This window comes from Oncorhynchus mykiss, chromosome 17 (assembly GCF_013265735.2).
Source record: "Oncorhynchus mykiss isolate Arlee chromosome 17, USDA_OmykA_1.1, whole genome shotgun sequence".
NCBI lineage: Eukaryota > Metazoa > Chordata > Actinopteri > Salmoniformes > Salmonidae > Oncorhynchus > Oncorhynchus mykiss.
In genome coordinates, this window is record NC_048581.1 from 28,375,470 (window position 1) to 28,400,682 (window position 25,213).

The window sequence follows — 25,213 nt, forward strand, 5'->3', positions numbered from 1 at the left end:
ACTTTAAATAGAACCATGAGGAAACCTTCAGAAAACGTTACGCTGAAGTACTGAAAGTCCAACAGAAGAACGTTGTTTCTTAACGTTCTCTGAACAATCTGAGAACATAACTTTAAATAGAAACCTGTAGGAAATGTTATGACAGCGTTCCCAAACTACGGGTTGCCTGATAAAAAAAAATGAAGAGAGAAACTCTAAAATAAATAAAAAAGATTGCGCTTGGTTCATAGAACCGGGATTACGTCAATAAACTCTTGTACAGTAGCCGCAAGTGTGAAATGTGACTATCTTTTGAATGGTTTAAGCTCCAAAATATTATGACCCCATCACTGAAAGACAAGACTCTCAGGAACACATACATGGTTTTATGTTTCCCTCTGTCGTGTCTTTGGCTATGCCGGATTAAGTGATATGACATGCTATTCTATAAAATAATGTATCTCTAATTAATATTACCTGATTAAGCTAATCAGGTAAATAATTAACTAGAAAGTCGGGGGACCACAAAATAATGTTTATAGAGCTGTTATCTTCTGAATAAACTCTTAAAGACCTAGTAATCTTTTACCTCAATAGCAGTCAATATTTAATAGGCACTTTATTTAGTCTCATCTGAAAGTTGCAAATTCTTGGTTATCTTCACGAACCCTGGCTAACAAGTTCAATCAGCAATACAAAATTTGGTTTAATTATTAATTTACTAAATACCTAAATAATCACACAGAATTACATATACACAGAATGTATCATACATTGATTACAAATTATGTCAGAGAGGAAAATGTCCCTAGTGGACAAAACAGATACGACGGCTGGTTACACAAAAAGAGGGGGTTAGGTTTGAGTGAAAGAGCGGGAAGACTGAGTAACAAAGGGAGTAGCTATGCTATCGTAAATACAGAATCTTATGCATTGTAAATAACCACCCATTTGAAAAAGGAAAATGCAATAAATATTTACTCTGAGCTGCACTTCGATCGGTTGGTCGTAGATGGGAGGCCGGGTTGTCCAGCATGGATCTCTGGTCCTCTGAAGACTGTCTAGTGGTGAACTGGGGCGTGGTAGAATGGATACTCTGTCCGTCCTTTCCAAACCCACGTTTACAGCAACTGCTGCTAACTCAACGGCTAGGAGGTATCCCTTCTGGAGTGAATAAAAGTTCAAAGTTCATACCAAGTTGCCATACTTTTAAGCTCATGCTATATTCTGGCTGGTATAGTCGAAATTCTTCCTTTCGGTAGGTCGTCACCTTCACATTGAAATTCGATGCCAATTTTGTTAGGTTCTTGCTGACGTTGGCTTAGTTCTGTAGGTGGTCATCAATGATGATGTTCTTTTCTACACAGAAGATCATGAAAAATTATTGACTAATGATCTTCTAAACTTTCCAATACCTTTCTGATGTGTTCAGTCACTTCGAACCATGCTTCCTTCAGATTGAAATACTGTCAAAAGTATTGTCAGATTTATTTGGAATAGACTGTCATAGCCTCAATTAAAAAAGTAAACATTGACCGCTGATTACATCACCTTTTTTTTTACATGGTGGGGTCGCAAAACTTTTTAATATCAAAATGAGGTCATGGGCCAAACAAGTTTGGGAAGCCCTGCTTTATGAGAAGGTTGTATGCAAAATAGCCACAGTACAACCACACTCTCACCAAGCTCTAAGAAACGTGGTTCTCAGAACGCTAAGTGCTAGATGGGATGTGGTTGTCTCACCTAAGCTAGTTTGAAATTAATGCACTTTCTGTAAATTGCTCTGGATTAGACCATCTGTTATGACTAAAATGTCAAATGTAAACATTCTACATACAGATACTGACTATAGTGAATAATATTTTTGTAAAACATTTTTAAATATTGATGTCACAAATTTATAACTTGTACATTTCTTTCTATTTAAAAAAAAAAGCGTTACATTTGACTGTGAAAACTAACAGTAGTAACAAACACATCTGTCATTGAACAACCTCATTAGATAGTGAAAAAACACACCAATCTCGTTCACAATGTCTTTAAACAATAAAAGCTAATTTACCAACATTTCTGAAAATGGATATAGACCGTTTTGGAATGAAACTTACTCAGGCTGTTATGTGGCTGTTTTACATTTGTAACCTTGAACAAAACACACTATCCAAACCAACATCTGAAAGCAAGTACTGAGTAGGCAAAATGGAATGTGAGGAATTATGAGGTTTATTCATATTTCAAACAAGGATGTAGTTACTGAGCAGGACATCTTTGAAGTCAGAAAGAAAGCATGAGAAAATCATCAAAGTGGCATACTCAAAATAGTAAGAATACCTGCTACACATCTTTGACAATGATTGAACACACTATCCAAACCAACTAATCTGAGAGCAAGTATACTGAGTAGACAAAGTAACACAATTGAATTTGTTGAATTTATGAACAGTTCATAATGGTTATCTATATTTGAAAAAGATGACTGTTACTGACCATCTTTTCAAATGGATAGAATTACAGAAAACCATCAAATATAAGTGAAGGAGTGACTTGGTGCAACATTTTAGTTTGGTAAAATAATAACATAAAAATTACAATATTTAGCCTACAAAGATATATTAAAATATTGCCAATTTCAGTAAACAAACCAAAACGTAATTGAAAATGGATATCTGAAACCATGTCAGCTTTACAAAACACATCCCGTAATGTTCTCAAGCTGTCTGACTTGCCAGTCGATACCTGTCAAACCCACTGTCCTTCATAAACCGCAACCTTTACTGAACCATTAATTTCCCTAGAAGTCCTTAGTGACTTGATGTCTCTTGTTACATAGTTGTTGCAAGCCCTATACCCACCCACTGAACAAAACAATTAGACATACCTTAATTCCAAGGAATAATGGTGACGCAGTCAATCATTCTTAATCCAACTGTATAAAAAGCTCGAGGACACGAAGGGGGTTATTTTACCTGACGCCTCCAACTCGGAAGAACGCACTTTAACCTCCCAGGACGCATCGCCAAACCATCTCTCGCTATGTCCATTGCAGCCAGTCGCAGTAGTAGCCGTAGATACCGCTCACTTAGCGGTGTCGGTTCGATTGGCTTCAGTTTGTCCGGTGGGATGCAGTTTTCTAGCGGTTTGGGAGGCGGTAGGTCCCGTATGAGTGTGTCCTCTGTTGGGAGCAGTCGCGCGCCGAGTGTATATGGAGGTGCCGGGGGATACGGCACCCGTATCTCTCAATCCACTTTCTCTATGGACGGGCCAGGCCAGATCACTATCGGTGCCAACGAGAAGCATACCATGCAGAATCTGAACGATCGTTTGGCCACCTACCTGGAAAAGGTAAGGCAGAGTGATGGAGATGTGTCTGGAGATTAGGTGCGCTCCGCGATATTACGCCCAACCCAGATTATGTGCGTGGAGATCGAAAGTCAAGGCACGAACGACAAGGCAGAGTGATCAATCTTTTCAGAACAAAACATATTCGATGATATAGAAAACTGCTATTAGAAAGTGATCTTTAATCTTTGATATATGGCTTTTTTTTTAAATAACCCCTATCATCAATAATCTCCACAATGTTCAATTAAATGTGATTATACAGTAGGCTACAGTAAATTGACTCCATAAAAAAAAGTATTTAAAACAACTTTTACTTAACTTGAAACTTTAAAAAACGATTTATTCCATCATTAATGTTTCTAATTGTAAAATTGCTATTGAGAAGAAGCAGTTACCCATCGTTTGCCTGTAAAGCTCCAAGGAAAGTCTCATTATTAAAAAGACACACCTGTATTACTATCATAAACGCACGTTCCTAAATACATAATGAGGACCAGTGGTGGAAAAAATACCACATTGTCATAAGGATACCTTAATAGAAAATTACTCAAGTAAAAGTGAAAGTCATGCAGTGACATACTACTTCAGTAAAAGTCCAAAAGTCTTTGGTTTTAGTATCAAAACATGTAATTGCTAAAATATACTTCAGTATCAAAAGTAAAAGTGTAAATCATTTCACATTCCTTATATTAAACAACCCAGAATGCACAATTATTTATTTACATTTTTTGTGCAGAAAGCCAGGGGCACTCATACATCATTTACAAACAAAGCATGTTGGTTTAGTGAGTTCGCCAGATCATAGGTACTTGGGATGACCAGGGATGTTCTCTTGATAAGAGTGTGAATTGGACCAACTTCCTTTCCTGCTAAGCATTCAAAGTGTAATGAGTACTTTTGGGTGTCAGGGAAAATCAATGGAGTAAAAGTACACTATATCCTTTAGGAATGTAGTAGAGTAAAAGTAACAGTTGTCAAAAACATGACTCGTAAAGTAAAGTAAAGTAAAGATACCCAAAAAACCTACTTAAGTAGTACTTTAAAGTATTTTTACTTAAGTGTTTTACACCACTGATGAGGACAATAACATAGCAGGATTTGAACATTTATTTAAAATTCCATTATGTTGGGGACTATCTAATGGGAGTGCGCATATTCACATAACGTGATGCCATGCGCCCCAAATGGCACCCTATTTCCTATGTAGTGCACAACAGGGCCCATAGGGCTCTGGTCAAATGTAGTGTTCTATATAGGGAATAGGGTGCCATTTCGGATAGACACATGAACTGAACTGATTCCCTCCACTCCCTGTTTACACAGGTGCGCTCTCTAGAGGCAGCCAATAGCAAGTTGGAGTTGCAGATCAAAGAGTTCTACGAGATGAGATCACCGACTCACAAGAAGGACGTCAGTGGGTTCTATGGCACCATCACAGACATCCGCAACAAGGTGCTTCTGGGTAATGTAGTCTAATGTAGCAACCCACTGGGCTCACACTGGTTGAATCAACATTTCAATGTAATTATATTGAATCAACATCGAATAGACGTTGAATTGACGTCTGTGCCCAGTGGGAAGAGAGGTGGGGATAGGATTGAGAGGATGCCAACAAGTTTGTGAAAGAGTCACTAGAATGAATTACAGTGCATTTGGAAAGTATTCCGACCCCTTGACTATTTCCACATTTTGTTAAGTTACAGCATTGTTTCCCTCATCAATATACACACAATACCCCATAACAAAGCAAAAACAGGTTTTTAGAAACTTTAGCAAATGTATAATTTTTTGGGGGGAAATTTCACATTTACATAAGTATTCAGACCCTTTACTAAGTACTTTGTTGAAGCACCTTTGGCATCGATTACAGCCTTGAGTCTTCTTGGGTATGACGCTACAGCTTGGCATACCTGTATTTAGGGAGTTTCTCACATTCTTCGCTGCAGATCCTCTCAAGCTCTGTCAGATTTGATGGGGAGCGTTTCTGCACAGCTATTTTCAGGTCTCTCCAGAGATGTTCCATCGGGTTCAAGTCTAGGATCTGGCTGTGTCACTCAAGGACATTCAGAGACTTGTCCCAAAGCCACTCCTACATTGTCTTGGCTGTGTGCTTAGGGTTGTTGTCCAGTTGGAAGGGTAAACCTTTGCCCAGTCTGAGGTCCTGAGTGCTCTGGAGAGAGTTTTCGTCAAGGATCTCTCTGTACTTTGCTCCGTTCATCTTTGCCTCAGTCCTGGCTAGTCTCCCAGTCCCTGCCGTTGAAAAACATACCACAGCTGCCACCACCATGCTTCACCTTAGGGATGGTGCCAGGTTTTCTCCAGACGTGACGCTTGGCATTCAGGCCAAAGAGTTCAATCTTGGTTTCATCAGACCAGAGAATCTTGTTTCTCATGGTCTGAGAGTCTTTAGGTGCCTTTTGGAAAACTCCAAGCTGGCTGTCATGTGGCTTTTACTAAGCAGTGGCTTCCGTCTGGCCACTCTTCCATAAAGGCCTGATTGGTGGAGTGCTGCAGAGATGGCTGTCCTTCTGGAAGGTTCTCCCATCTCCACAGAGGAACTCTGAAGCTCTGTCAGAGTGACCATCACCTCCCTGACCAAGGCCCTTCTCCCCAGATTTCTCAGTTTGGCCGGGCGGCCAGCTCTAGGAAGAATCTTGGTGGTTTCAAACTTCTTCCATTTAGGAATGATGGAAGCCACTGTGTTCTTGAGGACATTCAATTCTGCAGAAATGTTTTGGTACCGTTCCCCAGATTTTTGCCTCGACACAATCTTGTCTCAGCACTCTACGAACAATTCCTTCAACCTCATGGCTTGGTTTTCGCTTTGTCATTATAGGGTATTCTGTGTAGATTGCTGAGGATTTTGTTTTTTAAACCCATTTTAGAATTAGGCTGTAACATAACAAAATGTGGAAAAAGTCAAGTGGTCTCAATACTATCCGAAGGCATTGTAGATAAGTGATAGATTAGGGGTGTAATTCCCATTGCCTCTCAATGTTTATCTTGTTGATTGTTGAAAAACTGGGTTCTGTTGTAAATGAATGAACAGTAGACATGAACCAGATCTGTTGATCTAAACACATGATATCCTATACATAGTTGACTCTGTTATTACATCCCATTGACTGTGACTGTGACTGTCCTCCTGTTCCTAGATCCAAGCCAGGTCTGTGGAGAACTCTCAGATGATCCTGCAGGTGGATAATGCCAGACTTGCAGCTGATGACTTCAAGATTAAGTAGGTGCACTTCCTGTTTGTACTGTACACAGCCTCTGTGAGTGTACTGATTCTGTTTGTAACTCTTGGCCTATAGGTTTGAGATTGAGTAGATTGAATCCTCCCAGATCTACAGAAATGCTCATGGGGGTAGGCAGGGCTATGGATCAGTTTATGGTTGGGCAAGTTGTATCTTGGTTTGTTGTGAGGAGGAACTAATCAAGCCCTCTTCTTTCCTCAACCCCTGTAGGTTAGAGACGGAGGCTAACATGCGTATGAAGATGGAAGGGGATGTGGCTCGTCTGAGAGGAGTCCTGGACAGCTTTACACTCACCAGAGCAGAACTGGAGATACAGATTGAGGGTCTGAAGGAGGAGCTGGTCTACCTCAGGAAGAACCACGAGGAGGTCATTTCTCCTCACACACTCAAATCTTAACGCTTGTGCTGTTGGCTGAAGTGCCAATGTGCCAGGACAGCCACATGTGGTTTTTCAATTGGACACAATGGCTTCCCCTGTAGTTTTTGCACAATCAATTTATTTATCAATTCTCAGTGAGTTTGAAACCTTTCCATGTTTGGCCACAAGGGGGCAAAACCCACACACAACAAATCTAGAGCAACTTCACTGTTATTAGTCCCCAAATATAGAGTAACTGATTGTTTTCAGGTGCTTTTGCCCTTCCATCTGTATAAGGAATCTACAAATCCCAGGTATTATAGCACAATTTGTCCCCCTTTTCCTGTTGTTAGGAGATGCATTTGATGCGGACGCAGCATTGTGGTGCTGTGAATGTGGAGATGGACTGTGCTTCCTCAGTGGACATGAGCAAGGTGCTGGAGGAGATGAGGACCCAGTATGAGGGCATGATAACGAAGAACCAGAGAGATGCTGCCAAGTGGTTTGAAAGCAAGGTGAGACAACCTCTGAAAATAGGACAGGGGGACTCCAAAGATGTGGGCCTGGGTCCCTAAATGTGTTTTGTGAGAGGCACAATTGACATGTATTTTGTGAAGTGGTACTACACTTTTGACTAATACGGTGTGTGTGTGTGTGTCAGGTGGAGGTGCTTCAGAACCAGATCACCACCAGCACCACAGAGGTGAAGACCTCTCAGTCTCAGGTGACCGACCTGAAGAGGACCTTCCAGAGCCTGGAGATTGAACTGCATGGCCTGCTCACTCAGGTATGATGTCAAACCATCTGAGTGAATCAACATCCCTAAACATATAGCATTTCTCTTTACCCTACCTCTGTTCCTAAAATATGGAATTCCTTTAGGTTTTAAAAGAACAGTACATTCCAAAATCAAAGTTTGTTAGATGTTTTCAGACCTCCACAGTGGTCTAATGTCAAGGTGTTCTAACACCTTTATGCACAGCAATCTAACTATCTCTACCATTCTTCATCTCCCTCTTTATACATTTCTACTACCCTCTCCTTCTTTCCTTCTCCATTTTCTTCATCCCTTACAAACATAAACACATTCCTAGAAGGGGTACCTGGAGCAGAGCGTCGTTGATATAAACGGCCGCCACGGCTCCCAGCTGAGCCAGCTGCAGGTTTGTATCAACAGCATGGAGGAGGAGCTGCAGCAGCTCAACGTCAGCATCCAGCAGCAGGCCTCTGAGTACCAGATCCTCCTGGACATCAAGATGAGGCTGGAGATGGAGATCGCTGAGTACAGGAGGCTGCTGGATGGAGAGGGACTCAGGTGAGAGGGGATAATGGAGGGGCTGGAAAGAAGGAGGGACAAGGGATGGGGGGATGACAGCTGTTTATTGGCACCTCATTGCAAACAGTGGTGGAAAACGTACTCAACTGTCACACTTGATAAAAAGTAAAGATACCTTAATAGAACATGACTCAAATAAAAGTAAGAGTCATCCAGTAAAATTCTAATTGAGTAACAGTCTAAAAGTATTTGGTTTAAAATATATTTAAGTATCAAAAATAAAAGTAGAAATCACTTTAAATTCCTTATATTAAGCAAACCAGATGGCACCATTTCTTGTTTTTTTTTATTTACGGAAAGCCGGCGCACACTTAAACACTCAGACATAACTAACAAACCAAGCATGTCGGTTTAGTGAGTCCGCCAGATCAGAGGCAGTAAGGATGACCAGGAATGCTTGGTTGATAAGTTTGTGAATTGTACTAAGTATGCAAAATGTAACAAGCACTTTTGGGTGTCGAGGAAAGGTACAATATTTTCTTAAGCAATGTAGTGAAGTAAAAGTAGTCAAATATGTAAATAACAAAGTACAGATACCCCCAAAAACAACTTAAGTTACACCACTGATTGCAAACTAGTAGATCAAGATGTGCATTGGTGAGTTTAGCTGACCGCAAGTGTTCTTCGCCTGTGTCTACCAGTAGGCATGTGGAGACCAGACAGGAAGTCAGGAAGGTGATCGTGGTCGAGAAGGTCCAGGAAGTACAACATATCCAGGAAGTGGCGGAAGGTGAGCAAGCAGAGAATAATTAATCAAATGAATGAATCAATGAAAGAATCATGTGTTGTTCCCCATAATACACACAATGAATGAATGAATGAATTCCTGTTTGGTGGCTCGTTCCACAGAGTATAATCCACAGATGCAGAAGAGGGTGAGGGTGATCGTGGAGGAGATGGTGGATGGGAAGGTGGTGTCCACCTCAGTAGATGAGAAGGTCCAGGATATGAACTAACTGAGAAGGCCAGATAGTTCCGGAATCTGGTGAAGCGTTAACGGACCACCCATACCCCTGGACCACACATACAACTGATGACGGGTGATCAAGCCCTATATATATATATATATATATATATATATATATATATATATATATATATATATATATATATATATATATAAAAATAATGTTGTGGTCGCATACTGTAATATTTCCCTTTTGACAGGATTGCATCAGCTGAATGATAACTAATGTAATTTACTCATGTTACCTTATAACTCTTATATGGCTCTATCATGTGGACAATTGAATATTATTTCTAAGGTGTTTTTCCTGTGGTTCCATTTGTTGCCAACATTTGTTGCCACCAGGTGACATCTCTCATTTAAACATCTTTGGCCAGTGCATACGTGAAAATGATTTCATTTGAATAAAGTGTAAACAGATGATTACAGTTACATAAGTGGCAACAGGGAAACTATGACAACATTGCCATTACTGTTGAAAGTTTCCCTTTTTCTCTCTATTTTTACCCCACATAGTTTTTTTTTGCATCGATAACGACAAAAAGCAAAGTCTCAAATTTTAAGCAACATTTGGTAAAAAATCATTTATACACGTTTTTCCATTGTATACTCCCAGGGCCACAAGCCATGTATGTTCTCTGTACTCTATGACAGGTTTAATGTTCATGTTCTGTAGACCTATGACACTGACGCTACATGATACATTTGGCTGTTATTAAAATATAAATCTCAATGCATTTCAGCACACTGATATCATAAATGAGGGTCTATTGCTGTCCTCTTAAAAGCTGGGAAAAAAACACCTTTGCAGAGTGGATGAAGCCAACACATGCTGTACCCTACATTATATGAGCATAACACTCATAGGAGTTTCACCTACTCAATCGTTCTCAGAGCGGGAAAGGCAACCAATGAAAAAGAAGAGGAGGCGGGAATACCAAACGGAGAGCAGGTAGACATGTCACTTGATAGGCAAAATAAACACGTTTGGGAAAAAAGTGAGGGAGGAATAGGAAGTACAAAATTCTGCAGGAGCGAGCAGCATATAAGCAAAGTTGAATATAGTTCTTCATTTTGTGCATTAATGTCCTGTTTCCAGTTAGTCTAATTAACTGAATAAATACTAAATGTGATGCAAGCTAAAATTAGTTAGGTAAAATGTGTTTTCTACGTTGTTAGCAAGCCAACAGTTTAGCCTTAGTTACCAAGCTGCTAGCTAGCTCAACAGTTTCAGCCTTACAGTGCCTTCAGACCTTTGACTTATTCCACATTTTGTGTTGCAGCCTGAATAAAATGTTTAAATATATATTTTTTAAATCACCCATCTACACATACCCCATAATGACAAAGTAAAAACATGTTTATAGAAATGTTTGCAAATGTATTGAAAATGAAATAAAGAAATATCTATTACATACCCTGAGTCAATACTTTGTACAAGCACCTTTGGCAGAGATTACAGCAGTGAGTCTTTCTGGGTAAGTCTATAAGAGCTTTCCACACCTCGATTGTGCAATATTTGCCCATTATTCTTTACAGAATTCTTCAAGCTCTGTCAAATTGGTTATTGATCAACAGCAGTGTATATTTGGCCTTGTGTTTTAGGTTATTGTCCTGCTGAATGGTGAGTTTGTCTCCAAGTGTCTGTTGGAAAGCAGACAACCAGGTTTTCCTTCAGGATTTTGCCTGTGCTTAGCTCTATTCCATTTATTTTGATCCTAAAATATTCAGTCCTTGCCGATGACACACACATAACATGATGCAGCCACCACCATGCTTGGAAAATATGAAGAGTGGTACTCAGTCATGTGGTGTTTGATTTGCCTCAAACATACTGTAATGCTTTGTATTCAGGACATAGTTCACTTTGACCCATTTCTGTACAGTTTTACTTTAGTACCTTATTGCAAACAGGATGCATGTTTTGGAATATTACATTCTGTACAGACTTTCTCCTCTTCACTTTTGGTTAGTATTGTGGAGTAACAATGTACAATGCTGTTGATCCAGCCTCAGTTCTCTCCTATCACAGCCATTAAGCATGGCCATCAGCCACCTACAATCTCTAAAAACTTGGTTTGTCAATTTGATCTTGGGGTGGGCTACTGCTGAAAAAGTATAGCCGACAATAAGCAGGTTCACTGACAAGCTTTCAAATAGCGTTACCATTGCATGAACACCTGCTGTGACTATCATTAGCAAACTAATTATGCCAAGAGAAGAAAGTGTTACAGTTCAAGAGTAATCAGGACACTGGGAAGTCCAGAACACAAAGTCGCAAAACACTGAGCAATCTCATTGAGATCTTCCTACAACCAGATGGTCACCTCTTGGCTATTTTGTGTAGATACCGGCTCCGCACTACTGGATTTAGGGTACATCTCATCAGGATCATAACATTTTGACAACCATTAGAAACAAACACCATTGTAAAGTACTCATTTTATTGAAACATGCTCAAGTCAAAGGACTTCATATCCATACTGGGGATAGTGGAACGTGATGCACCCTTCTTCAGGCCACCTACAAATAGATGGCTGTAGAGACAGAAAAGACAGCCATCCCTGTAACAGGTTGAAGAATTGTTAGTAACATGCATCTCATTGCTGTTGGATGTTACAGTAAAATAACCAGCACACACACACCTGACAAGCAAAGTGTTCCAGACCATTACACCAACCAGTCAACTGAATACAGAACACAATGACAGATGAGTAGGTTACAGGTTCAAGTTAATTTGGCATCAAAGCTGATACAATTAAAAGCCAAGTGTAAACTATAGTCTTCAATGCCAAAATCACCAACCTTGTTCTACAGTAGGATATTTTACAAATTCACTGGGGATCCGGGTTTCAGAGTTTTCCACTATTGTGAGCGGTCCAAGAACAGAGTTTTGAACCAGGCCCTGGGGTTCTGAGAAAAAATAGATATAAATTACTTCAAGCTGCAGTCCCATCAGAACTCAAGAGTGATCAGCTCAAATGAATATGGAACTACAGTTTAGTCAGGCTTGAAATGAAGTGCCTCAAAATACCTGAATCCACGCCCCTCTTCAACCGAGGCTTGCAACTCGAGTCACAGCACTTGCAGAGGTCACTTTGAGACGGGTCGTCCAGCAGCTCCCATCTATGAATAAAAAAAGTTGGCTGGTGCATTGGCACTAACGTCATTATGGTCGTTATGTGACCAATACTTACCGTCCAGTCTCTTTAATATAGTGGCAGGCCTTCTTTTCGACATCAAAAACCTCAGGGTCCCATGCAACAAGCTTACAATGAATATACACCTGGGGTGAAATAAGAGAACAGTCAAGAGCTACAGTATGAAAACAACCCAGTCATACCGAGAACTTGTGGTCCACTCACTTCCTCGCCTAAGGCAAACTTGAAGGACTGCAGGTAAAGCAGAATAGCAGACGAGTGGTACCTAGGCAGGAACCTGGAGTTCCCAGTCTTCCCATCTGCAAGGCAACTGAAAATGCATTGTGCAATGAGCAGACAAACAGAACTTCCATCCAGCAAATAAGCTAACTTTAAAATGTATTCAATGCTTTTCAACATTTGAGTAGGCCGTTTAGCGCTAGGCAGTCAAAAACCAAAATGTGCACCCTACATGGCCATAGCCAGGTCTGGTACATACCCCTTGTTGGTGATGATGGGGTACACCGGGCTCGCAGACTGCAGTTCTGGTGTTGTGGCCGCCACACACTCCTCCAAGAGCAGCAGCAAGGGCTGATGGTCCTTCTGATCCACTGCTGCCCAGATGGGGATGAAAGAGCCCAGGGGAAACAGGCTGCTCTTAGCCAGACCAGTAAGGTCTTCTACATGCAACAGAGAGGGGAAGGGGCTCAATGCTCATACGTACTGTACAGCCACAGGTTTCAACTAGCTTTGGGCAGTGTCCTCTGCTAAGAATTTCTTTACCAGGTAAGTTGACTGAACATATTCTTACAATAATTGTTGTTGTATGAGTCACTCACCATTGAGGAGTGCCATGTGGAAAACCAATCCTCCATGACCCTCAGCACTACCATAGGCAGGGATAAGGAATGGGGGAATCCATCCCTCAGGTCTACATACAAGGGGGAATGTTTAGTTTAATAATGAAGGTGGCAAAGGCTTAGGAAGATTTGATTCCAACACCATAGCTAGAGTACACTACACCCAATAGAGCCCTAAAACTCAACTCAGTTCCACTGCATTTAAAAATAATTCCCCTCTAATTAGGGACTGATTTAGACCTGGGACACCAGGTGTGTGCAATTAATGATAAAGTAGAACCGAAAGACAGCAGGCGCCAGACCTCTTAGGGTAAGAGTTGAGTAGCCCTGGCATAGATGGTTACCTTATGTAAACACACTTAATATGGTGACTAATAGCAGCAGGTTTGGGCTTTTGGTTAGGTCTGTAAGTCAGGCTGGTTGAATAGATGTGTTTTTTGCCAGTCACCTGGGGAATAGAAGGAGAAGCATTAGTTGTCGCAGGATCCAAAATGGCATACATTGGGTCAAGAGTTAGACATTACCCGTTTCTTGATGGCACAGCCATTGAGGTTGTAGTGGAATGTCGCCATCCCTTCTCCCGTGGGAAGAACAGAAAATGTGGACGGAACACAGTGTCCAAGGAAAAGACGGGCAGCATGTTCAACCAACTCTGGACTGACCTTCCATGTCACTTTAATGGAGTGTTTCTCACAATCCACATTAAAATCTAAAAATATAAATTTGATAATGTCATCATTCACATCTCAAGAGCCAACACCACAACTTGGCTAGTCTGTTAGGCGGTCAGCATGAGATAAGTAGCCTATTCAAGTTAACATGGTATCAGCGCTACATAATCATATTATGCGTTCATTATTAGACGTACCTTCATTGGCAGCGCTTGCTGCTGCTACGACGACAGCCAAAACAATTGCACATTGCCACAGGAGAGACATGACTGAATGATCTAGGAGTGCCTACAAACTAGAAATATTTATGGACCAATTGATCCTAATCATCTTAATTCTGAACACCCGTGAGAGGTCAAGGAGCGATAATTATAGACCTAAAAACTTACCAACATCATCACTTTTGGTATTTCCTGGTCTGAAAACATCCTTGAATTTTTATGGGTTTTAAAAGTAAAAACTGTAATAGTCACATCTTTTCCCCATAAAGTAGTCTGTAAAGCGTCTCACAAAACACGATGGACGGACAGAATAGTGACTTACACAGGAAATAAAGTTGAATCAAAAAGATTGAACAATCTGGTTTGCTCAATTTGACAGTACCACACTAAGTGTGGATTAGGTATTTTTTTACATCGTTTTAAAGCGTATTTTATGCGACAGTCAAAATGCTGATCAAGGATAAGGAAAGACCAGCCATTTAATTGGTGGCCAAACCCGCTAGTTTACATACTGAATGATCATCTCATCACCGATCTAGCTGTCTGCCGTAGCTAAATATATGAATAGATCTGAAAAGCGCTATATAGTGGGCATCGCAGCAGACCATTGGCATACCCGTATAGAATGCAGAGTTCGCTAACGTTAACTATACTGAACCAAAATGTAAACGCCGCAAGCAACAATGAAAGATTTTTCTGAGTTACATTTCATATAAGGATATCAGTCAATTGAATTAAATTCATTAGGCCCCAATCTATGGATTTCTCAGGACTGGGCAGGGGCGCAGGCATGGGTGGGACTGGGAGAGCTGGGGTGCAGCAATGGATGGGACTGGGAGGGCAAGTGCGCAGCCACAGGGGAGCCAGGCCAAGCCAATCAGAATGAGTTCTTCCCCACAAAAGGGCTTTATTACAGACAGAAATACTCCTCAGTTTCATCAGCTGTCAGGGTTGCTGGTTTCAGAGGATCCCTCAGGTGAAGAAGCCAGATGTGGACGTCCTGGGCTGGAGTGGTTACACGTGGTTGTGAGGCCGGTTGGACGTACTGCCAAATTCTCTAAAACGACATTGGAGGCGGCTTATGTAGAGAAATTAACAGTCAATTCTCTGGCAAAAGCGTTGGTGGACTTTCCCACAGTCAGCATGGCAATTGCATTTTGTATGCTATTTTGTATGCTATTGTATGTGTGAACGATGGCTAGCTCCTCGAATGATCCCAGTCCCTCCCATTGTGCATCTGTTGTAGAAAGAGGCAACGATTCTCAGAACATATGTTCTCTACAAATGTTTTATTTCCTTTTGGATGCAGGTATGTGGTTTTATCTATGTAAAATATGTTATGTATAATAAGGAGAGACTGTATTAATTTTTGTATTCAAAATCATTTTGATGCACTGAGAGAAAGAGGCGACGATTCTCAGAACATATGTGCTCTACAAATGTTTTATTTCCTTTTGGATGCAGATGCAACATGCAGAGAGTGAGTTCTGCTTAATTAAAACTACCTGATCTCCAAAGTCCACGTCTATAGTCTCAATCAACCACACACAACGCAGAGTTACAGCGTTACAGTATAGCACCGGTTACATTGGTGCCTTCTAGTCCCGGATTCATCGTTGATCGACGTCAGCTCAATCACCGCGGCGCTGCTGCTCTAGAGACTAATTATATCATTGATGTACTCTTGCCGCCTTGTGGCAAAAATCGGAACTACAGTCTTTTTTCCTGTTGATTTTTTTTCTGACAACGATGTATTGAGAGCGCTGTTTATAGTTAACCAACATAGAAGTGTGTTCATCAACAGACATTTTAACGTAACATTAGTGGTTTAGTGGCATGGCATCTTATAATGGTGATGAACCCAAATTCACTGCTGGGAGGGGGAGGTTTTTCTCATACTCTGATCAAACCCCTGTAAAGTGTGTAGGTGCAGGAGGTTCCCCCATGTTTTGCTCCACAAAAAAATGGGATGAAAGCCCTTCATCTGGTGTTAATCCAAATGCCCCTGTAGATGGTCTAGCTGAGCTGGTCACTCAGCTAGCCCAGGAAATAGGGAGCTCCATTAGGGAAGAACTACAGAGTGGCAGGTCCAGTACTTATGAGCCACCAGTAAGTACAGAAAAGATAAGTGATCATCATTCAGAGTCGGTAGGATATGTAGATCTCAGTAAAATTAAGTTCATCATGCAATCAGACATAAAGGAACCTCCTACATATAGAGGAGATGTTACAGACAAATGCTCCATTCATGAATGGGAGGAGTTGACGAGAATATACTTGAGGAGGAAGGGATGTCCGGTTGAGGAACAATCAGATGAGATAATTAGTCGATTATCTGGCAAAGCAAGAGACATGGTAAAGATACATTTACACAATGAGACAACAGTTGATCCTACAGAGAAGCCAGAGATTGTATTTGACATTCTGAAACAGAATTTCAGCGAATTGGCCTATTCATGCATGCCCTTGGCTGATTTTTACAATACTAAACCTGTACCCGGAGAGGCTGTTATGGAGTATTGGGTTCGATTGAACAAGGCCGTAGATGTCGCTGACGAGGGCCTTAAGAGACAAGGTAAGAAGATTGACTCCGATGTCGTTAGGATGTTTGTAACATACTGCCCTGACCCCAAACTGGCAGCAGTATTCCAATACAAGTCTGCTGAGAAATGGACTGCGAATGAAGTACAGGAGAGAATCTATGAACATGAACGCCGCAGGAAAGCCACCATGTGTCAATCTACCGCTGTATCCTCAAAGCAAGTAACAGTACATCCCCAGATAACTCCATGTGAAGGCGGGGTCAACTGATAACTGATGTAATTTACTCATGTTACCTTATAACTCTTATATGGCTCTATCATGTGGACAATTGAATATTATTTCTAAGGTGTTTTTCCTGTGGTTCCATTTGTTGCCAACATTTGTTGTTGCCACCAGGTGACATCTCTCATTTAAACATCTTTGGCCAGTGCATACGTGAAAATGATTTCATTTGAATAAAGTGTAAACAGATGATTACAGTTACATAAGTGGCAACAGGGAAACTATGACAACATTGCCATTACTGTTGAAAGTTTCCCTTTTTCTCTCTATTTTTACCCCACGTAGTTTTTTTTTGCATCGATAACGACAAAAAGCAAAGTCTCAAATTTTAAGCAACATTTGGTAAAAAATCATTTATACACGTTTTTCCATTGTATACTCCCAGGGCCACAAGCCATGTATGTTCTCTGTACTCTATGACAGGTTTAAAGTTCATGTTCTGTAGACCTATGACACTGACGCTACATGATACATTTGGCTGTTATTAAAATATAAATCTCAATGCATTTCAGCACACTGATATCATAAATGAGGGTCTATTGCTGTCCTCTTAAAAGCTGGGAAAAAAACACCTTTGCAGAGTGGATGAAGCCAACACATACTGTACCCTACATTATATGAGCATAACACTCATAGGAGTTTCACCTACTCAATCGTTCTCAGAGCGGGAAAGGCAACCAATGAAAAAGAAGAGGAGGCGGGAATACCAAACGGAGAGCAGGCAGGTAGACATGTCACTTGATAGGCAAAATAAACACGTTTGGGAAAAAAGTGAGGGAGGAATAGGAAGTACAAAATTCTGCAGGAGCGAGCAGCATAAAAGCAAAGTTGAATATAGTTTTTCATTTTGTGCATTAATGTCCTGTTTCCAGTTAGTCTAATTAACTGAATAAATACTAAATGTGATGCAAGCTAAAATTAGTTAGGTAAAATGTGTTTTCTACGTTGTTAGCAAGCCAACAGTTTAGCCTTAGTTACCAAGCTGCTAGCTAGCTCAACAGTTTCAGCCTTACAGTGCCTTCAGACCTTTGACTTATTCCACATTTTGTGTTGCAGCCTGAATAAAATGTTTAAATATATATTTTTTATATCACCCATCTACACATACCCCATAATGACAAAGTAAAAACATGTTTATAGAAATGTTTGCAAATGTATTGAAAATGAAATATCTATTACATACCCTGAGTCAATACTTTGTACAAGCACCTTTGGCAGAGATTACAGCAGTGAGTCTTTCTGGGTAAGTCTATAAGAGCTTTCCACACCTCGATTGTGCAATATTTGCCCATTATTCTTTACAGAATTCTTCAAGCTCTGTCAAATTGGTTATCGATCAACAGCAGTGTATATTTGGCCTTGTGTTTTAGGTTATTGTCCTGCTGAATGGTGCGTTTGTCTCCAAGTGTCTGTTGGAAAGCAGACTGAACCAGGTTTTCCTTCAGGATTTTGCCTGTGCTTAGCTCTATTCCATTTATTTTGATCCTAAAATATTCAGTCCTTGCCGATGACACACATACCCATAACATGATGCAGCCACCACCATGCTTGGAAAATATGAAGAGTGGTACTCAGTCATGTGGTGTTTGATTTGCCTCAAATATACTGTAATGCTTTGTATTCAGGACATAGTTCACTTTGACCCATTTCTGTACAGTTTTACTTTAGTACCTTATTGCAAACAGGATGCATGTTTCGGAATATTACATTCTGTACAGACTTCCTTCTCTTCACTATAATTGGTTAGTATTGTGGAGTAACAATGTACAATGCTGTTGATCCAGCCTCAGTTCTCTCCTATCACAGCCATTAAGCATGGCCATCAGCCACCTACAATCTCTAAACTTGGCTTGTCAATTTGATCTTGGGGTGGGCTACTGCTGAAAAAGTATAGCCGACAATAAGCAGGTTCACTGACAAGCTTTCAAATAGCGTTACCATTGCATGAACACCTGCTGTGACTATCATTAGCAAACTAATTATGCCAAGAGAAGGTGTTAGAGTTCAAGAGTAATCAGGACACTGGGAAGTCCAGAACACAAAGTCGCAAAACACTGAGCAATCTCATTGAGATCTTCCTACAACCAGATGGTCACCTCTTGGCTATTTTGTGTAGATACCGGCTCCGCACTACTGGATTTAGTGTACATCGCATCAGGATCATAACATTTTGACAACCATTAGAAACAAACACCATTGTAAAGTACTCATTTTATTGAAACGTGCTCAAGTCAAAGGACTTCATATCCATACTGGGGATAGTGGAACGTGATGCACCCTTCTTCAGGCCACCTACAATTAGATGGCTGTAGAGACAGAAAAGACAGCCATCCCTGTAACAGGTTGAAGAATTGTTAGTAACATGCATCTCATTGCTGTTGGCATCCATTGCTGTTGGATGTTACAGTAAAATAACCAGCACACACCTGACAAGCAAAGTGTTCCAGACCATTACGCCAACCAGTCAACTGAATACAGAACACAATGACAGATGAGTAGGTTACAGGTTCAAGTTCATTTGGCATCAAAGCTGATACAATTAAAAGCCAAGTGTAAACTATAGTCTTCAATGCCAAAATCACCAACCTTGTTCTACAGTAGGATATTTTACAAATTCACTGGGGATCCGGGTTTCAGAGTTTTCCACTATTGTGAGCGGTCCAAGAACAGAGTTTTGAACCAGGCCCTGGGGTTCTGAGAAAAAATAGATATAAATTACTTCAAGCTGCAGTCCCATCAGAACTCAAGAGTGATCAGCTCAAATGAATATGGAACTACAGTTTAGTCAGGCTTGAAATGAAGTGCCTCAAAATACCTGAATCCACGCCCCTCTTCAACCGAGGCTTGCAACTCGAGTCACAGCACTTGCAGAGGTCACTTTGAGACGGGTCGTCCAGCAGCTCCCATCTATGAATAAAAAAAGTTGGCTGTTGCATTGGCACTAACGTCATTATGGTCGTTATGTGACCAATACTTACCCTCCAGTCTCTTTAATATAGTGGCAGGCCTTCTTTTCGATATCAAAAACCTCAGGGTCCCATGCAACAAGCTTACAATGAATATACACCTGGGGTGAAATAAGAGAACAGTCAAGAGCTACAGTATGAAAACAACCCAGTCATACCGAGAACTTGTGGTCCACTCACTTCCTCGCCTAAGGCAAACTTGAAGGACTGCAGGTAAAGCAGAATAGCAGACGAGTGGTACCTAGGCAGGAACCTGGAGTTCCCAGTCTTCCCATCTGCAAGGCAACTGAAAATGCATTGTGCAATGAGCAGACAAACAGAACTTCCATCCAGCAAATAAGCTAACTTTAAAATGTATTCAATGCTTTTCAACATTTGAGTAGGCCGTTTAGCGCTAGGCAGTCAAAAACCAAAATGTGCACCCTACATGGCCATAGCCAGGTCTGGTACATACCCCTTGTTGGTGATGATGGGGTACACCAGGCTCGCAGACTGCAGTTCTGGTGTTGTGGCCGCCACACACTCCTCCAAGAGCAGCAGCAAGGGCTGATGGTCCTTCTGATCCACTGCTGCCCAGATGGGGATGAAAGAGCCCAGGGGAAACAGGCTGCTCTTAGCCAGACCAGTAAGGTCTTCTACATGCAACAGAGAGGGGAAGGGGCTCAATGCTCATACGTACTGTACAGCCACAGGTTTCAACTAGCTTTGGGCAGTGTCCTCTGCTAAGAATTTCTTTACCAGGTAAGTTGACTGAACATATTCTTACAATAATTGTTGTTGTATGAGTCACTCACCATTGAGGAGTGCCATGTGGAAAACCAATCCTCCATGACCCTCAGCACTACCATAGGCAGGGATAAGGAATGGGGGAATCCATCCCTCAGGTCTACATACAAGGGGGAATGTTTAGTTTAATAATGAAGGTGGCAAAGGCTTAGGAAGATTTGATTCCAACACCATAGCTAGAGTACACTACACCCAATAGAGCCCTAAAACTCAACTCAGTTCCACTGCATTTAAAAAAAATAATTCCCCTCTAATTAGGGACTGATTTAGACCTGGGACACCAGGTGTGTGCAATTAATGATAAAGTACAACCGAAAGACAGCAGGCGCCAGACCTCTTAGGGTAAGAGTTGAGTAGCCCTGGCATAGATGGTTACCTTATGTAAACACACTTAATATGGTGACTAATAGCAGCAGGTTTGGGCTTTTGGTTAGGTCTGTAAGTCAGGCTGGTTGAATAGATGTGTTTTTTGCCAGTCACCTGGGGAATAGAAGGAGAAGCATTAGTCGTCGCAGGATCCAAAATGGCATACATTGGGTCAAGAGTTAGACATTACCCGTTTCTTGATGGCACAGCCATTGAGGTTGTAGTGGAATGTCGCCATCCCTTCTCCCGTGGGAAGAACAGAAAATGTGGACGGAACACAGTGTCCAAGGAAAAGACGGGCAGCATGTTCAACCAACTCTGGACTGACCTTCCATGTCACTTTAATGGAGTGTTTCTCACAATCCACATTAAAATCTAAAAATATAAATTTGATAATGTCATCATTCACATCTCAAGAGCCAACACCACAACTTGGCTAGTCTGTTAGGCGGTCTGCATGAGATAAGTAGCCTATTCAAGTTAACATGGTATCAGCGCTACATAATCATATTATGCGTTCATTATTAGACGTACCTTCATTGGCAGCGCTTGCTGCTGCTACGACGACAGCCAAAACAATTGCACATTGCCACAGGAGAGACATGACTGAATGATCTAGGAGTGCCTACAAACTAGAAATATTTATGGACCAATTGATCCTAATCATCTTAATTCTGAACACCCGTGAGAGGTCAAGGAGCGATAATTATAGACCTAAAAACTTACCAACATCATCACTTTTGGTATTTCCGGGTCTGAAAACATCCTTGAATTTTTATGGGTTTTAAAAGTAAAAACTGTAATAGTCACATCTTTTCCCCATAAAGTAGTCTGTAAAGCGTCTCACAAAACACGATGGACGGACAGAATAGTGACTTACACAGGAAATAAAGTTGAATCAAAAAGATTGAACAATCTGGTTTGCTCAATTTGACAGTACCACACTAAGTGTGGATTAGGTATTTTTTTACATCGTTTTAAAGCGTATTTTATGCGACAGTCAAAATGCTGATCAAGGATAAGGTAAAACCAGCCATTTAATTGGTGGCCAAACCCGCTAGTTTACATACTGAATGATCATCTCATCACCGATCTAGCTGTCTGCCGTAGCTAAATATATGAATAGATCTGAAAAGCGCTATATAGTGGGCATCGCAGCAGGCCATTGGCATACCCGTATAGAATGCAGAGTTCGCTAACGTTAACTATACTGAACCAAAATGTAAACGCCGCAAGCAACAATGAAAGATTTTTCTGAGTTACATTTCATATAAGGATATCAGTCAATTGAATTAAATTCATTAGGCCCCAATCTATGGATTTCACAGGACTGGGCAGGGGCGCAGGCATGGGTGGGACTGGGAGAGCAGGGGTGCAGCAATGGATGGGACTGGGAGGGCAAGTGCGCAGCCACAGGGGAGCCAGGCCAAGCCAATCAGAATGAGTTCTTCCCCACAAAAGGGCTTTATTACAGACAGAAATACTCCTCAGTTTCATCAGCTGTCAGGGTTGCTGGTTTCAGAGGATCCCTCAGGTGAAGAAGCCAGATGTGGACGTCCTGGGCTGGAGTGGTTACACGTGGTTGTGAGGCCGGTTGGACGTACTGCCAAATTCTCTAAAACGACATTGGAGGCGGCTTATGTAGATAAATTAACAGTCAATTCTCTGGCAAAAGCGTTGGTGGACTTTCCCACAGTCAGCATGGCAATTGCATTTTGTATGCTATTTTGTATGCTATTGTATGTGTGAACGATGGCTAGCTCCTCGAATGATCCCAGTCCCTCCCATTGTGCATCTGTTGTAGAAAGAGGCAACGATTCTCAGAACATATGTTCTCTACAAATGTTTTATTTCCTTTTGGATGCAGGTATGTGGTTTTATCTATGTAAAATATGTTATGTATAATAAGGAGAGACTGTATTAATTTTTGTATTCAAAATCATTTTGATGCACTGAGAGAAAGAGGCGACGATTCTCAGAACATATGTGCTCTACAAATGTTTTATTTCCTTTTGGATGCAGATGCAACATGCAGAGAGTGAGTTCTGCTTAATTAAAACTACCTGATCTCCAAAGTCCACGTCTATAGTCTCAATCAACCACACACAACGCAGAGTTACAGCGTTACAGTATAGCACCGGTTACATTGGTGCCTTCTAGTCCCGGATTCATCGTTGATCGACGTCAGCTCAATCACCGCGGCGCTGCTGCTCTAGAGACTAATTATATCATTGAGGTACTCTTGCCGCCTTGTGGCAAAAATCGGAACTACAGTCTTTTTTCCTGTTGATTTTTTTTCTGACAACGATGTATTGAGAGCGCTGTTTATAGTTAACCAACATAGAAGTGTGTTCATCAACAGACATTTTAACGTAACATTAGTGGTTTAGTGGCATGGCATCTTATAATGGTGATGAACCCAAATTCACTGCTGGGAGGGGGAGGTTTTTCTCATACTCTGATCAAACCCCTGTAAAGTGTGTAGGTGCAGGAGGTTCCCCCATGTTTTGCTCCACAAAAAAATGGGATGAAAGCCCTTCATCTGGTGTTAATCCAAATGCCCCTGTAGATGGTCTAGCTGAGCTGGTCACTCAGCTAGCCCAGGAAATAGGGAGCTCCATTAGGGAAGAACTACAGAGTGGCAGGTCCAGTACTTATGAGCCACCAGTAAGTACAGAAAAGATAAGTGATCATCATTCAGAGTCGGTAGGATATGTAGATCTCAGTAAAATTAAGTTCATCATGCAATCAGACATAAAGGAACCTCCTACATATAGAGGAGATGTTACAGACAAATGCTCCATTCATGAATGGGAGGAGTTGACGAGAATATACTTGAGGAGGAAGGGATGTCCGGTTGAGGAACAATCAGATGAGATAATTAGTCGATTATCTGGCAAAGCAAGAGACATGGTAAAGATACATTTACACAATGAGACAACAGTTGATCCTACAGAGAAGCCAGAGATTGTATTTGACATTCTGAAACAGAATTTCAGCGAATTGGCCTATTCATGCATGCCCTTGGCTGATTTTTACAATACTAAACCTGTACCCGGAGAGGCTGTTATGGAGTATTGGGTTCGATTGAACAAGGCCGTAGATGTCGCTGACGAGGGCCTTAAGAGACAAGGTAAGAAGATTGACTCCGATGTCGTTAGGATGTTTGTAACATACTGCCCTGACCCCAAACTGGCAGCAGTATTCCAATACAAGTCTGCTGAGAAATGGACTGCGAGTGAAGTACGGGAGAGAATCTATGAACATGAACGCCGCAGGAAAGCCACCATGTGTCAATCTACCGCTGTATCCTCAAAGCAAGTAACAGTACATCCCCAGATAACTCCATGTGAAGGCGGGGTCAATGCTGGTGCGTGCAGTGACACTTCTCTCACATCAAGCGCCAAACAAGATGGGCAGAGTGCAAGTATCGAGAGACTCATTCACCTGCTTGAGAGAGAAGAGCATAGAGAAGAGCATACCACCCGTTATGGTTTCACAGACACAGGCCAAGGCACCATCTTTCCACACCCAGCCCTCCAGGCGTAGGGAATGCAGGGTTTGTGGCTCAACAGATCACTCCACTGTGATGCACTGTAGACATGAGAACCTGTGCCTCCGGTGCTTTTCCCCAGATCATTGGAAGTCAAATTGTCCAAAACCGGGGGAACGCTATGCCAATCCCGGTGGTGAGAGACGCCCACCACAACAGCAGAGAAACTCACCACCACAGCAGCAACCGTTAAACTGACACGCCCACAGGTGAAGGGGGGAAATGTGGGTGTTCAACTGTCTACCCCCAAGAAAGAATTTGATGATCTCGAGAAAACGTATGATATTTTGTGCTCTAATGCGAAAGAAGGAGAGAAAATTGTTATGTTAGGTTCACAAGAGGTTGAGGCTTTTTCAGATTTGTTTTTCACCTCTGTGTCTGTACATGGGAAAGTGCAGCTTAAGGGCATGCTTGACACTGGGTCTATGGCCTGTACATTGAGTGAACATGCGGAGCAGAGACTTTTGGAAGCAGGTGCCCTTCCTCAGCATTATCAGCCTCCCACAGAATTAGTATTAGTGGGGTGTGGGGGTAAGAAGACCTCAACAAAGTGTTTCTATGATTTGGAGATGCAAATCTATGGGA

General features: G+C 41.5%; 3 protein-coding genes across 3 annotated transcripts; 1 reads left to right on the forward strand and 2 right to left on the reverse strand.

The window, feature by feature from the left end:
- The first annotated feature begins 2,957 nt into the window (after positions 1 to 2,957).
- LOC110493624 (keratin, type I cytoskeletal 42-like) lies at positions 2,958 to 8,255 on the forward strand. Its single transcript, XM_036948364.1, has 7 exons — positions 2,958 to 3,321; positions 4,645 to 4,773; positions 6,477 to 6,559; positions 6,789 to 6,945; positions 7,290 to 7,451; positions 7,598 to 7,723; positions 8,031 to 8,255. The coding sequence occupies exons 1-7, from the start codon at positions 3,013 to 3,015 to the stop codon at positions 8,253 to 8,255; spliced, it is 1,191 nt and encodes a 396-aa protein (XP_036804259.1). The 5' UTR covers positions 2,958 to 3,012.
- Positions 8,256 to 11,666: 3,411 nt separating this feature from the next.
- LOC118936556 (zona pellucida sperm-binding protein 3-like) lies at positions 11,667 to 14,264 on the reverse strand. The gene is made up of 11 exons (XM_036949612.1): positions 14,108 to 14,264; positions 13,764 to 13,948; positions 13,584 to 13,687; positions 13,219 to 13,310; positions 12,879 to 13,059; positions 12,605 to 12,710; positions 12,437 to 12,525; positions 12,274 to 12,365; positions 12,045 to 12,152; positions 11,885 to 11,926; positions 11,667 to 11,803 (listed from the first exon to the last, which is right to left on the reverse strand). Exons 1-10 carry the CDS (start codon positions 14,175 to 14,177, stop codon positions 11,910 to 11,912), a joined length of 1,044 nt encoding a protein of 347 aa, XP_036805507.1. The 5' UTR covers positions 14,178 to 14,264; the 3' UTR covers positions 11,667 to 11,803; positions 11,885 to 11,909.
- A 4,889-nt stretch (positions 14,265 to 19,153) lies between these two features.
- Positions 19,154 to 21,766, reverse strand: LOC110493625. Its single transcript, XM_036949614.1, has 11 exons — positions 21,610 to 21,766; positions 21,266 to 21,450; positions 21,086 to 21,189; positions 20,718 to 20,809; positions 20,378 to 20,558; positions 20,104 to 20,209; positions 19,936 to 20,024; positions 19,773 to 19,864; positions 19,544 to 19,651; positions 19,384 to 19,425; positions 19,154 to 19,290 (listed from the first exon to the last, which is right to left on the reverse strand). The coding sequence occupies exons 1-10, from the start codon at positions 21,677 to 21,679 to the stop codon at positions 19,409 to 19,411; spliced, it is 1,044 nt and encodes a 347-aa protein (XP_036805509.1). The 5' UTR covers positions 21,680 to 21,766; the 3' UTR covers positions 19,154 to 19,290; positions 19,384 to 19,408.
- Between the last annotated feature and the right edge of the window lie 3,447 nt (positions 21,767 to 25,213).